At 39.2% G+C, this 14640-nt stretch overlaps 1 protein-coding gene across 1 annotated transcript in view; it reads left to right on the top strand.

Moving 5' to 3' along the window:
- Window positions 1-14640, top strand: part of SYNE2 (spectrin repeat containing nuclear envelope protein 2) — a 161530-nt gene that overhangs the window by 27560 nt on the left and 119330 nt on the right. Inside the window, exons 20-33 of the mRNA XM_018082417.3 lie at window positions 897-1022; window positions 1179-1334; window positions 2012-2223; window positions 2488-2563; window positions 3170-3288; window positions 3883-4006; window positions 4854-5011; window positions 5469-5616; window positions 6769-7367; window positions 8009-8188; window positions 9163-9313; window positions 11081-11239; window positions 11936-12097; window positions 14478-14579. Of these exons, the coding sequence (XP_017937906.3) occupies window positions 897-1022; window positions 1179-1334; window positions 2012-2223; window positions 2488-2563; window positions 3170-3288; window positions 3883-4006; window positions 4854-5011; window positions 5469-5616; window positions 6769-7367; window positions 8009-8188; window positions 9163-9313; window positions 11081-11239; window positions 11936-12097; window positions 14478-14579 (2472 nt within the window). The remainder of the gene's footprint in view (window positions 1-896; window positions 1023-1178; window positions 1335-2011; window positions 2224-2487; window positions 2564-3169; window positions 3289-3882; window positions 4007-4853; window positions 5012-5468; window positions 5617-6768; window positions 7368-8008; window positions 8189-9162; window positions 9314-11080; window positions 11240-11935; window positions 12098-14477; window positions 14580-14640) is intronic.

Raw genomic sequence — 14640 nt, 5'->3', positions numbered from 1 at the left:
GGTTTCTAGAAGTCTTAAGGTTCCACAGTGAGAAAAAGATCAGATATTTTTTTTTTGGTAATTATTAATGCTTTTCTCAGCTTAATTTAGCTGAGAAAATGTAGTGATTTAGCACTGTCAGCGTATATTAACTTGGCAGACAACTTGAATGAAGAAACATAAATCTGTGTGGCAGTTTATTCAGTGCCTTGTCTTAAATTACTCCATTATTCTATCAGAACTCATCGTGTTCTGAACTACAACCAATTTTTTTTCTTGATCAATAATTAAGATTCCCATCAAGAATCACATGCCTAAATTCTTGGACAGGTCTTTAAAACATGATAATAAATACTGAATCTCCTCTTTTTTTTCCAGAGGGTAGCTGGTAAATAAAGTGTTCAGTCTCAAAATGTGTATCTCTAAAAGGGATATAAAAAATGGAATTGCCCAAAATCTGTGTTGCCTCATCTTGCAGAGCAAGGCCTGGGTGTCCATGTGCCAGGAGGGGCTTAGAGCTTCACTCCAGGCCATCTTGCAGGGTCCCATCATGCTGATGGAGACCTTTCACCCTCTTGCTGACATGGGACATGGCCACGTAGATTCCCTAGAAAAGAGTCTGAGTTCAGGGACTTTAATCTTTCTTCTTTTATGTCAAATTTGCCCCTGAAAGAGGAGTTGCAAGATCAGCTCCTGCTTTTCTCCATAAAGCACACACTGAAAGTGTCTGCAACCTTTTGCAGATGTGCAGGGGTGGAAAATGCTCTTGCAGTCACCCACACAAGGGCCACCACAGCCCATACATGCAATGTATATACTCATTATGCACAGCTTTTGTATGCTACTGATGTAATTTTATTAGGTAAATAAGTTACATTCAGTTCTGTTTATTTTTCATTATGATGCCTTTTTTGCAGGAAGCTTTTAATGCTCTGGACAACAAAGTTCTTGAGAAATTTTTGAAAGCAGCTGAACAGCTGAAAAATATTTCATCTGATCATGAAAAGCTGGTTGTGGAAGAAGATGTTCGCAGGAGATGGGAGGTGAGATAATACAGGAAGAAGAATCCACTGTCTGTTCTCATTAGGCCTGCTATCTTAGAAAAACACTTTTTTTGTCACATTATGTTCTGAGGTTTTTATTTGCTGTGTAACACTGTCTCACCATCTCACAGGAACAATGTGTTTTGAATTTTGCAGGCTGTTCGTCAGGAAATTATATCCTATGTCCAGCTCATGGTAGAAAGGGAAAAAAAGAAATTTAATGCAACTTTCAAAAAAATCAATAAGCAATTAGGCAAAGAGAAGAAACTCCTAAGTATGGATAAAACCAAAGGGCTCATCAAGGAACATGAGGTACCCGAGACATTCTTTTTCTGCTCACTTACCTCTCTTTGTGGATGCTTTGCTGTCCTTCTTCCTCCTTTTTAGGTACATTATGACAATCTGTTCTTGTGAAACAGGGCTCTTGTGCTCTATGTTATATAAACACAGAACAAAGAGACCACCCAAATTATTTCTTTACCTTTTTTGACTGCAGATATTAGTGGTTTTGCATAGTTTTAGAATTAACTCCTCGTTAAGTAGATGGTATCTTTTTCCCTTTTTTTTTTTCAGATTTTGATATATCCGGATTTTACCCTAATAAGTATAATAATTGATCAGGAATATTTTTTAAAAATTCTGGGTTTTTTTCTGCAGTCAATGGGACATGCCTGTCTGATGTCAGGGTGAAGAAGGCTTTGGGACCAAAGTAGTGAAAATTGTAGTAACATAATGAATTTCAAAATCAAGCAAGACTCAGTGTAGTCTTGTGAATACAGCTGGGGAACATGTTGCCAGAAACCCTGATTTCTGTCCTGACTCTGTTTGAGAAAGAATTGAGAGAAAATAGGTGTTTCTTTCTTGGTTTGGCAGCTTACACTTTTAGTGCGCTCATCCGAGAAGATAGTGGAAGTAGAAAAAATGTATGTGAATAATTGCATATCCTCATGAATTAACATGAGTTTATTATATCATTTTCCTTTGTTTAGGCCTCTTTTTCACATGAAGGCAGCCTGAGGGAACTTCAGAAGTCATTAGAAGACCTTAAAATACTGGGAAGACTGTCAGAAGAAACTGTCCCAGGAATACAGACACTCACTGCAGACTGTGAACAAAAGCTAGAAAAGGTTCAGCAAATGGTGGCAGATACTTCCACAGCGCTGCTGGCTCGTGCTGGGATAGGACAGGCACCTCAGAAAGGGTGGGTGGCTGAGGGCACGATGTGTTGTAGCTTCATGGAAATCATTTGTACAGCTAGATTTTGTGGTAGTGTAAATGTGCTACCGAGGACATTACTATGGACATTACTGTGGACAAACTGTACATTTGAACACTTAGTATTAAGTTTCATGAACTAGCAAGTACAGTGTTTGATTACCCTTCATCACAGCTGCAATGTTTTTAATCTTTGGCTAGGGTTTCTTTTTTCCCTTTGCATTTCATAATTCGTTCTTTTAAACTGTAGGAGCTCCATTATTGCTTCTGAGAATGGAGAAGAGCCTGGTTCTTCTCAAGAAATCGATAACCTTTCGGTACAGGAGGTAAGAAATCCAGACTTACTTGTAAAGAACAGTGCTCTGTCAAAGGGAGATCATTGCCAAAAGGAAAAAGTGATTATTTCTCTTACGATTTTCATTGTGATAGGACCTCAAGCCTGTCACAGAAATCAAAACCCCCCTATACTTGTGAATGTAGATTAAGTAAATATTAAAAGTTAACATGCAAGGAACAGGACTTGGCATCCCAAGGAGATGTGAATCTCCAACCTTGCACTATATTTTGCTGAAAATGGTTTTCAGGTGAAAGTCACGTGAGAAGCTGGGTTCCTATTGAAATCCCCCATAGTGTCCCAGTAATTTGAACAAGTTTCAGAGGACAGAGGGAGAGAAAAATAATGAAGACTTGGAGGTGTTTGTCTGTGTCTGTGGAAAGAATGAATAAACTGGCTGCAAGTATTCAGAAATTTGCTCTTTAGGGTCATGATTGAGTTTAAACACATCTTGTATTCATGAATGGTATCTCTCATCTCCTTTGGGACACATCAAGCAATTCCTTCCTTCAGAAGTTCACAGATGTCTGTTAGGCTTCACTGTGTTATTACACAGCATGATGTGGAGGTCACTGTTAACCTTTTTATTTTTACTTAGACCTCAAGACCCGCTGCAGATATAGTTTTGGAACCAGATGTGAAACATCACAATGGAGAAAGCTGTGCAGAGAAATTTGAGGAAGACAGTGATTTGGCCATACCAGCTTTATTAGAGAGGTAATTTTTAGAAAATAAAATACATGTGTATCAGGAGATGATACTATGCTAGACATTCACAGATTAATTGAATATATCAAACATATGGTGAACTTTTGCTGTGCAGAATTCTGTTCTCTTTCTACTACAGTTTACTTAATATTTCTCTGTAATTGATAAGGAAGCACTGCAGCTGCTAAATGCTTCAAACATTAGGATTTTATAGCAAGAACACTTATAGCTGTAGAAGTTTTACTTCTGCTCTTTTCTTGGGCCAGAAAGGTCTGTACCCCCCTTACTAATAACTTCAAATATTGTAAGGTAAAAAAATTGTGACAAGTTTTTTAGAGAACCAACATTTTTACATTCATAAAATTGAATTTAGAGAGTGCAGGCAGACATTCATACTTTAAAATTAGCCAGGTGAGCAATATCTCATCTCTTTAATATGTCCTCATTTGTGCCCATTCATTTGAGACTTCATCAAAATATGTATTTGCAATAGACTGTGCTTATTTTGCATGGTAATCTGTTGGTCAGCAAGTCCCATAGCCTACCATGTTCCATTAAATTAGAAGTAATATTCTCTCTGAAAGTGATTGCCTCTTTCTTTAGCTATAACATACAAAGAAGTAACCTGGAGGAACTGTTACAAATCAGCAGAGATAAAGTAGCATCTGGCTTTACTGATGAAATAAAGGGCACTTCATGCCTTCAGAATAAGCTGCTTGAACTACAGGTAAGTATTTGTCTTCTAAAAATGTAGTTGTTATTTTCTCATGTAGAACCTTCACCTCTCTGTGTTTACAAGGGAAAAAGTGCATCCTTGTCACCAGGTTTATTAGAAGTGTAAGGGAGATCAAGGGTTTGGGTTTCAGCAGAACTGCATTCCTGCTTAGCAGTGGAGTTTTTCAAGCGTTGCTGAAAGAAGAAATTGGTGGCTCTTGGTTTGTTACCTGCAGGCTAAAATAGGGAAAAAAACCTATGGAGAACAACTTTTTCTGTTGGCAGGAGTGGTAAGTGATAGAGATGGTCAGGGCTGGAGGAGTCAGCAGAGTTGAACCACCAAATGGCAGTGGTGTATGTACGGAATGGAACTTTTCCAGGACTTGATTAGATTTGTGAGATCCTTAAGGGGATGACAAAGGGTACAGTATTGATGCTGGAGGGTTTATTACTGCAATTTTTCAAGGCCTTGCTTGAAAGGAGTACAAAGTTTAACTAGCATCTCAGAACTTGGTTTAGTTCTGTATTTGGTTGGGTTTTTTTTTCTTTTGAACATAACTAAGTGGAGATATTTTCATTCTTGAAGTAAGAATAGCTGACTCATATTTATCGAATCCTTTATAAAATGTAGCCAAGGCATACATCTGACATGGAAATTTTCATCAGGAAAAGTTGCCAGAGATTTGCATGCAGCTGAAAATGGAATCTTAAAGGGAAAAAAAGACAATAGAAACTCCTACTTTCAGATGATATTTTCACTGTTTTTCTAAGAACCTCTTGTGACTGTAGTTTTATGAACTGTCCAGTCCACTGAGAAAAACAAGATCATGTTAATGCAATTAATGCTGCTTATCTCTTAGGTGATAGAGAGTGAAATCAGCTCTGGTTGGACACAGTTGGAAAACATCTCATCTACCTTAGAAAATCTTGGGGTTGAAGTGCAGCAGGCTGCGCTCTCTGAGACAAGAAACAAGCTACAAGGAGAGTGGAAAGAGCTTCAGGATATTATAAGTACCAGGTATAAAATAACACTTTATGATATTAGCTAAGGAACAGTTCGTTGTAACTAATGTGTGTGTTTTGAAGGGAATAGTGCGTGTTACAGAAAATACTTGCAAACTTTTAACCTTTTTTAATGGCGTAAAATTAAGTTTTTCTTAATTTTTCTTGGTTCATATGCACATGGCAGATAGTGTGAATCTCCCCAAGAAGCAGAGAACCAGATCTTTCTAACATCACTGTGCAATATTCCCATATATTGCTGTTATTTCCTTTCATCTTCTGGTTAAATTCACAGCGATTCACACTGCTTTTCTCATTAATGAAAGAAAAACGCCTTTGACCTCAGGAGGAGGAGGAGGATTAGATCTGTTAGACAGTCAATTACATTATTTTTATGGCTTTTTGTGCTGTATAATGGAGAGTGACTTTTCTTGCTTGCCTTCCCAGTTCATGCTTTGTTACCTTTCTTGCAGAATGAACTCTTTAAGGACTGCTTTGGAAATTGTTTTGCCAATAGAAAATGAATCCATTCTTCTCTGTGAATTGGATCAGCAGCTGAAGAAAAAGGACATCCAGCAGTTTAATCTGATGAATAGTGATCTTGCTTATAGGGAACTGAAGGTAAGTGAGGATGCAGAGACCACACCCTAGCCAGAACAGGTTTTAATGTCTGGGAAGTAGAGAGTTTCATGGAATTTTCATTCAGGAGGTTGGGACTGCTGACAAGACTTCCTAAACCTTCGAAAATCTGTAACAGCATTTCACTGCCTTTGCTTTAAATGTCATTGCTCCTGTAGAGGCAGCCAGGGACCCTCAGTAGGTTCTGCTGTAAAAAAACGTTATTGTGAACATTTTGTCTTGTGTTAGGACTTTCCTTTGATGCAGATTTACAGTGTTCCCACCTGCCTTATATAATTGTGTGGAGCCATTTACATAGTATGGTGTTAATTTGTGAGCTGATCTAAACTGCCTGTGTCACATCTGCTGAAGTATCTGAGCACACCTTGGGATTGATTTGGAAGTTCTGCATGGATGCAGTAATTGTTCATTTGCTATCCATGTCTAATGCCTAGGCCCTGGTCCATTAGGCAGGGTGAATATTGTTTTGATCACTGACAGCTACACAGGACTGAAAGTTTGTGTTTGTCTACCCTTGGCTCTCCAGTGAAGTAGGGTTTAGGTCTCTCAAGCTGTAGGGCAGAGAGCATGTGCACTCTCTGCCTGACCATTTTAGGCTGAAAGGACTCAGACTTCTTGCCCAGCTCACTGCACAGCTGGAGTTTCACAACACTGACACACTGCTCTTTGAGGGCTGTAACCAGAGAGCATACAGACTGCCCCAAGAGATTTTCAAATACATGTAAGTCTCCTGCAAAAGTATAACATGAAGAACTTAAAAGATGGCAGAGTAATAAATATCGCCGTGCTTGCCTGTGCTCTGACTGATGTCCTGCTGTGAGAGCCTGCTGCTTTCAGTGCCAGGACTCTCATCATCTTTCTCTCCTTCTTGTCTGATTGCTGCAAAAATTGCTGGGCTTTCAGTAGTGCTGATCAAATTCCCCATGTGTGGAATACCATTTTATTTGATTTTTTTTTTTGTTCTTTTTTCTTCCCTCCCCTGAAGTCCAGAATAGGTTTTCTTTCTTAACTACCCTGTTTATCATACTTGTTTTGCTGCTAGTATAATTTGGGTTTCAGTCATAGGTTCACTTGAGTGCCAGATATATGTTTTCTTTCACTTGCTAATGCTGTTGGTCATTCTCTCAATTTCAGGAGCTACAGAGATCCATATTAAATCAGATTGAAGTGTGCAAACAGTTGGAACACCTAGATAGTTCAGCAAGGGATGAATTTAATCCAATAGACCTGCAAGCTGCAAGTAAAATTATGATTTACTATCAAAACCAGCTTGAAGAAATGAGCAATAAAATGCAGATCCGCGAGACAGTACTTAAAGATCTGGAAGCTTTTATGGCCTCATTGAGAAAGATTCAGTCTTCCATCAAATGTCTCACAGATCCCTCAGGTCAACCTGAAATACAGGGAAAAACTTTGAGAGAGGCTGCACAAGAAGTTTCTCACATGGCAGAAGAGGCCAAACATTTGGATGAACGCCTGAAAACTGTTGATATCTGTTTGGAAGATGCTGAATGTGGGAGAAAGACTTGCTGTGAAAACCTTGTTTTGACTTTATCTGAAAAGCTAAATACGATTTATGATCCCCCAAGTGAACAGGTGCTTACAGAAGAAAGAGACTTGTATGAGATTTTTTCCAGAAAAAACGCTGAACTCCTTAAAAACATTCAGGATCTACGTGACAGAATTAACAAAATAGGCTTGAAGGATCCAACAATTCCAGCTATTCAGAAAAGGTGATTTCTTTTTTAAAGCTCTTTTAATTTCATAATTTCAGCCAAGTCAACCTGTGGCCCCTTTGAGGGCCCCTTCAGAGCACTGAAATTTGAAGTATCTGTCGAGCATTGACAGAAGCTGTGGATGTAGTTTTATTTGTTCCATCGCAACCTAAGTAAGGAAGCCTTCTCCATTTTTTCTTTTCTTTTGAGTTGCTCTCTATGTGTATGTTTGAAGCACTGAGGAAGAAAAAATAGGAGGAGGTTGTGATTGTTGTGATCTCAGTTTTCAGCAAGAAAACTGTCAAAGAGGGAAATGGGTCCCCTTGCTGTGCACTGATGCACCTGATCTGAAACTCTGCAGTGTAAGATAGGCAGCAGGCACTTACCTTTTAATACAAACTGATTCACTATGTTCATACAGACCCAGTTGCCTTTTAAGATTTTTGGATTACCTTCTCAAAGAGCTAAGGTCAGCATAACTCATCTGAAGGCCTGTGTCAAATTATGTGAACCGAAGATCAAATTAGACTTTTTATGATGTCATTTAATATAGCATGTGGAGCTCACGATGAATTTCTAGGGAACTTAATAATTACATTGTGAACCATATCAAAGAATTACTTTAATATAAGGCTGTATTTCATTTTTTTCTAATAAAGGATAAAATCATTAACAGAATTGGAAAAAGAATTGGACTGTGCTGCTGTTGAAATGAAACCTATGCAAGAAATTGCTAATAAGCTCCCACAGATCAATGAGGAAAAGGCAGAGGAAGCAAATGAGCAGTGCAGAGCTACAGAGAGGTTATGGGAGGATACAAAGCTCTTGCTTGCTGAATGGTAAGGAGAAAAGCTACATTTTAAAGTAGTATTGTACAAGTAAGAAGTTTACTTTTAAAATCAACCAACAGAAAAACCTTAGACCCTTCTTTAAAGTAAATGAAATATTGATGCAGTAGAAACTGTTACCATTATGATGGTGTAAACTATCACTAAACCAAGAATTGCACGTCAAAGTTTGTAGGCAAAGCTCATATTTTGTATATTTTTAAGACATCTCAGTCTCATAATTTAGCAGGTATGCAGTGAAGTGTTGGACTTAATTGGTATCCCAAAGAAAAACCTGGCTGCTGCTGGGAATGATGTGTCTTCTGTATTTGCTATGAGTTTCATGCCAGCACATTCAAAAAGAAAAGTCAAACTGAAACAAATGGAAGAGGACAGCTGGAAAAACAGTCTCTTATGCAGGAAAAGACTAATGGAGTTTGGTTTGATAAGTCTGTGCAAGTGGGGACTGGGAAAAGCTATGATTGATCACCCAGGGCATCTGCCCTTCCATTATGTTGTTTGAAGATGCCTAGAGGCTTTGCATGGACTGACACAGTTCTGGTTAATTCTCATGGCATGCACAGTGTCAGTGGGAATAATCTCTTTTCATATCCCACTGAAGGCTGTTGTGAAGTGGCATCTCCCACTGTCCACCACCCAAGCTTTTGTGATATCTCCTCCAAACTGTATTTCAGTGTACTGGTGTCTGAGCTCACCTTTCAGGTGGAGCGTATCATATTAACAGAACTGCTCAGATCTCATCACAGTTAGATGTTGAATCAGAAGCTTGTGATGTTGAATGGCATTTCTGATTCCAAAAACTGCCTGAATACCACACCAGGTATCACACAGTATTGCAGACTTTATGACTGGTACAGTTCATCACCCCTTTTCTCACATGTTGGAATATAGGAGAAGGAAGCAGACAAGAGGTTCAGGCTGCAGTTTTATGCTTAGGGCATAAATAATAGGTCTCTTTTTAATAGCCAGGAGCAGTGTGCAAGGGTTCTGGAGCTCCTGAAGCAATACCAGAGCTGCAAAACGAATCTGACCAGCATCATCCAGAAACAGGAGATTGTGCTTTCACAGCAAACTTCTTACATGGGGAAGGAGAATTTGAACAGACTAATAACAAAGGTGAGTAACAAGAACTTAGTGGAAAGAAGAGCATTTCTTGGGAGCATTCACATGTAGGGTTGTCCTTGTACCCTCAACCTTTAGGGCAGATGTTAAGACCTTGCTTTCACTTTGGCTTCCAAAATACATTTAGAGACCTTATACCCTTATTTTGTTTTAAGTTGATTTAAGTCTGTTTTTGCTTAATGAATCAAGGTTTTGTTAAATGAGAGGGATTTAAAAAAACTCTAAACCCCATGGAAGAACTAGGATCTAGTATGAAAATGGGATGAAGTCCTATTGTTTTTGCTCCAAGCTGTCTTTGATAGCAGTTAAACATTTACAGTAGCTTTTACATTACTTGATGAGGTATTCATACTGAATGAACAGGTATTGCTGGACACCCCCTCGCTTAGTTTAAAGTTTTCCACCTTTTCAGACAAAAATTTGGCAACTAGCTTCTTGGCTAAATGAATACAACCACTGGATATAGTTGGATTAGGGGAAGAGCAGCATGTCCATCATGACCATTTTACTGTACAGGTTTCACATTTCCTGGCTGGGTTATATAACTGCTTGTTCAGATCCTATTTTTAGGCTTTCTGATGAGGCATCACCTATATCATTCAGGAACGTTTGCTCTTAGGCAGTGCCTGGGGTGGTTAAATTTAAGAAGGACTGTAAGTGGTTTCTTCCCTCAGGCAATGGGATGGTGTCTGTGTTCCACCTCCCCTTAGCTGAAGCAGGGTTTCTTCTTGGTTCCACCAGTGAGACTTCTGGCACCTCATACCACATGGGCTCCTGCTGCAGGGGAGATTGCCTGCAGATCCCAGCCCCTGCTTGTATGGAGACCCTCTCTGGTAACAGCCCTTCCTCCTCACCCTGAGTTTTGCAATTCCTACTCTCAGAATCTCTGAATGCTCTGAAATTGCTGTGGCACAGTGCAGTCATGTCCTTGAGTGCTGATGATTTGTTATTTAGGATTATATAAAATAATAGCAGAGAAGGTCCTCTGCCTTGTTCTGGTTTGTGAGAGCTGCTCTGCCGTCCCTCCCCTGAGCTCAGCAGCTGTCTGTCAGTGTGGGAAGATGTAATTTCCCAGAATATCTCTGGGAAATAAAGAGAGCTGCTAGTTTCAAAGTACCTAGCACTAGAGGTCAGTGTTTCCTTTCCAGGAAGCTTCCATGTTGTTTGTAAACACTGACATTCCAAGTAAACACAAAGGAGCAGTTTAGTGTTTAAGCAGAAAAAAGGAAAAACCGATGTTTCAGTTTCTGGCAGTGACATATTTGATGATGTCTGTGTTTAAGTAGGATTTAAGCTTTTTTTTTTAAAAATAGTTCAAAACCTGAGGATCAGAATGCCAGGTGGTATTTTTTAGACTTGTAATAGTGTCTCAGATGATTATGTTGTGCATTGTTTATCTCTGTAACCGAGGTTCTGTGTATGGATGTATAGTCCCCTTGGATCTTGCACTAATGACTTTTAAAGCAAACTGTGATTTTGACTGTCTTAGAAATAAATTATCCATAGTTCCCACTCAGCTGTTTTGCAGCCAGTAACAGAATGATATGGATTTCTAGCAGGGAAATACTCCTGTCGGCATGACAGGGTTATAACAACACAGGAAGCATTCCTAGTCTCACCATAGTGTACAAAATAGATTATTTTGTGTAATGCTGTTGTTTCTCTAAGCTGAAAAGAACTGCACATCAGTTAAAATTGTTTTGCTGAATAAACAGTCATAAGCAAACATGCTCGTAAATATCTGTGTGGTCTGTTTCACAGATTGAAGAGGCAAAAGAAGAATTCAATGATCACTCTGAAGATGTAGACAAAATAAATCAGATCTGCAAAAACCTGCAATTCCAGCTGAATAAAATGAGAAGCTTTGAGGAGCCTCCGTTCGAGAATGAGGCTAACGTTATTGTGGACAGATGGCTGGATGTATGTAAAAAGTAAATTATCAGGGTGGTCTTATCTGTTATGCATTATAGTAATTGATTCTGACACGGGTGTAATATTTGGAATAAATTAAGTCCAATATGGCAGAGATTCTTAAGAGATAAATCCAAGTGTTTACCGGAGCAAAGCTTGCAGAGTGTCTACTGGTGTAATGTTTCTGATCTCTCAGGTGCTTTATGTCATGGATACTCCTTGGCAGTAAATAATTCTAGGAAATGCAGAAAGGCAATATTTGTGCTTTCTGCATGAATCTGTAAGCTTCCATCACAACTTCTGTGGATTTAGACTTCGGAGACAATCTGGAAAATTACAATGCTGGTGCTTTTGGTGAGAAATGTTTGCCACTGTCGATCTAAGCAGTGCATCAATACTGAGATTAGATGGTATTTACTGGGGGTAGATAAACATTAATGAGCAAGGCTCCTTCCTAAACCTGCCTTAAAACTGGCAAGCTGCTGTTGTGATTGGTATGTTTGATGACATGTGTGGCAGGGATTTAAATATCTTCTCCATGACCAGTTTACTGTGAAGACACGAGATATTTTTTTCCCCCTTTGCTGCACTTGTTTTTGTGGGTGTTTTCGTCTCGTTCCGATTTTTATTGTTCTGGCTTTTGCTTTTAGAACATAACTCAGTGTTTTTGAAATCTTTGTGTGTTTTCTATCAATCTCCTGGCAGATCAATGAAAAGACTGAAAACTACTGTGATAATTTGGGAAGAGCTCAGGCTTTGTGGGACAAACTTCTAAGTTTATCTGGCACAATTGAGGCTTGGGCAAATGCAGAGCTCAAGAATGCAGAAGACCATTGCCTGACCGAAGAGGACCTCACACAGTTGAAGGTAATTTGAATAGATATTTTTTACCCTTCATTTATACAGTAATGATATGGACTTTGGACTATAAACATGAACATTGCCTAGGAATATCAACACTGGTAAAGCAGAGGAAGTTGTAACATTTGCAGTTGTATCTGCATGGGTAGTTTCACTGAAGATATTGCCTGTCATTGGGGATACAGGTCTTGGAAACTGATGCATAGATAGTATATATGTGTACTAAATTGTTTTCAGTCAGTGCAGCACTGCAAATACTCCTTTAGATTAGAAAACCCCCCTCATTCATTTGTGCTGTATAAATATAAGCAAAGAGAAGGCCTGGAAAGCTTGAGCCTGGAGTGCAGTGGTGCACATATTTCCATGCGCATAGAGAAGAAAGGGAAGAGTGTGTCTAGGATAATGATTAGTTTTCTAGGTAGAACTTGCCAATCAGTGAAGATACTGGAGCATCAGAAACAGCTGGGCAACACAAAATTCAGGAAGAGATTGCAGAAGTGGTTTGTTTTCTCCTTGTCCCACTGTGCTCCCCAGTGTAACTTAATGCAGCCTTAGCAGTGTCTGGCTGCTGGGGGTCTCCAAGGGCTGCACACAGGCAGACATCAGCAGAGCCTGGGCTGCCCATGCCCTTTTTGCACAGATTATAGCATTAATTCTTGATATCAGAATGCAGTTGGGTGTAAAAACACATACACTGGGCCTGTGGCATTGAAGAGCTTCACAAACAGGGGAAAATATTTTAATTTCTGACTTTAGGGCCATAATGGACCAGTTGTGCTGCTTCGTTGTGGTTATAACTGGTGTCTACTAAATAATTTCCTGCTTGAGTGGGGTTGAGACATATATCTAGCCTGTATCCACTTGTTTGAAAATATGCAGGCAGTTTTTTTCTCAGTGTTTACAAGTTACAGATGCCCTGGTTTTTATTATGCTTATTTGCAGCTTTCCTCCTACTGTTAGCACTGCTCATTTGTTTTAATTTGCAGAGCAGGAAAATGCCAAGGTGTTCTTTGTGTATGGATGTTCACAGGGAAACAGTGGTATATCCACTCTGCCATGGTGGACATTTTGTCACATTATTAATGTGTTTACTAGTGTATTGTTAGAATTTACCTGGGGTAGTTTAGGTCCCTGAAGGCTCCAGCAAAAAGGCACCAGCTGGAAACTGCATTTAAGAGCCATTTTGTAACGTGGAAGCTGCTCAAGTCTGGCATGATGTGACCGTGCCCCCGGTGTGACTCTGCTCGTGCTTAGGAAGGGCTGTGCTGGAGGTGGAGGTTACTCCAGTGCCTCTGTGTGAGAGGGTAATTCTCAGAGGAGGCAAGAGAAGAGGGCAAGAGAGAGACAAACCACATTCCCATGAGCTGCTATAAAAGCAAAGTACGAGAGAAAATAAACCCGGTGCGTTGGTATTTTTGTAAAATGATTTCAAGTGCAGAGGGCATCAGGTTCCTTTATCGCTTAATTATTATTTTTTTGTTGTTGTTGGTCCTGAAACATCTGTTAATTACAAAAAAAGCCCCCCAACTGTTACAATGTGTATCATGTTACATAGGGTTGAAACCCGGGGTCGTTTGTGACCACCCAGCAGAGCACTGGTGCATGTGTTTTCAAGAAACCTGTCACAGAAGAAGAGTAATTAATTATTTGACTGTGTATTTAAAGATAATTTCAGTATAAACAGTGTGAGAAAAGTGCTGCTTTCTCCTGTGGCCTGCATGCCAATGCAAACTCTTTTAAGGGCTGCAGCACATTTTGATGGTTGCTTGTACAGAGGCTGTAAAGGAATGCTTTGGCCTGAGGGAGTTTGGAATATTGATCTGGGGTTATGAAATAATGTGATTATCCTGTTCATAAGTTGAAGTTGGCATTTTACCTTCATATTACTGACTTGTTCCAAAATCCATTCAAATGAGTAGAGGTCTTTTAATATACAGAGGACTTATATTTAAAAAGTGCTTACAGCGTGTGTTATATTTTATCCCATCCATACCAAAGTGTGATCCATACCATCATTGGGATGCCAGTTCTTGCCTTTGTCTGTAGCATCTGAGAATATCCCTTTAACAGAAGCAGCAAGAAATGAACGCAAAATTAAGATTATTTTCCTGCAAATTTACTTGAAGCAAAATAATTGAATTGTTAAATTTATGCTAGATTTGCATTAACAACTGTTTTGCCTGAGAAATATAGAATTTTTCTGACTCTAATACAAAAGAATGTTTGTGTTTCTAAAATGAAAATCAGGAAATGGATGAGTTGTGACAGCTCTACGTGCCAAAATGCAGAATCAGAATATTTTAATGTAATTTTTCTAACGGAAACATGGAAATGTAGTTTTTGGGGAGGGAAGACATAGTTACCAATGTGTTTTTTCCACCTTTAGGCATGCTTACGAGTCCAAGAGCAGAAACTCCAGAAATTTGACAACACGGTGGCTGAGATAGAAGAACTTCTGAATAGTAATGAACCTCCACTGGAGCTGCAGGTATGAAGAAGCTTTTACAGCTGGCAAGTCATTACTCATTCCTGCAGCCCTGCTTCAGTAT

Source organism: Manacus vitellinus, unplaced genomic scaffold (genome assembly GCF_001715985.3).
Source record: "Manacus vitellinus isolate BGI_N305 unplaced genomic scaffold, ASM171598v3 scaffold_6_pilon, whole genome shotgun sequence".
In the NCBI taxonomy this organism is placed as follows: Eukaryota; Metazoa; Chordata; class Aves; order Passeriformes; family Pipridae; genus Manacus; species Manacus vitellinus.
The sequence above is the reverse complement of the archived record's forward strand: the minus strand, read 5'-3'. Positions and strand labels throughout refer to the sequence as shown.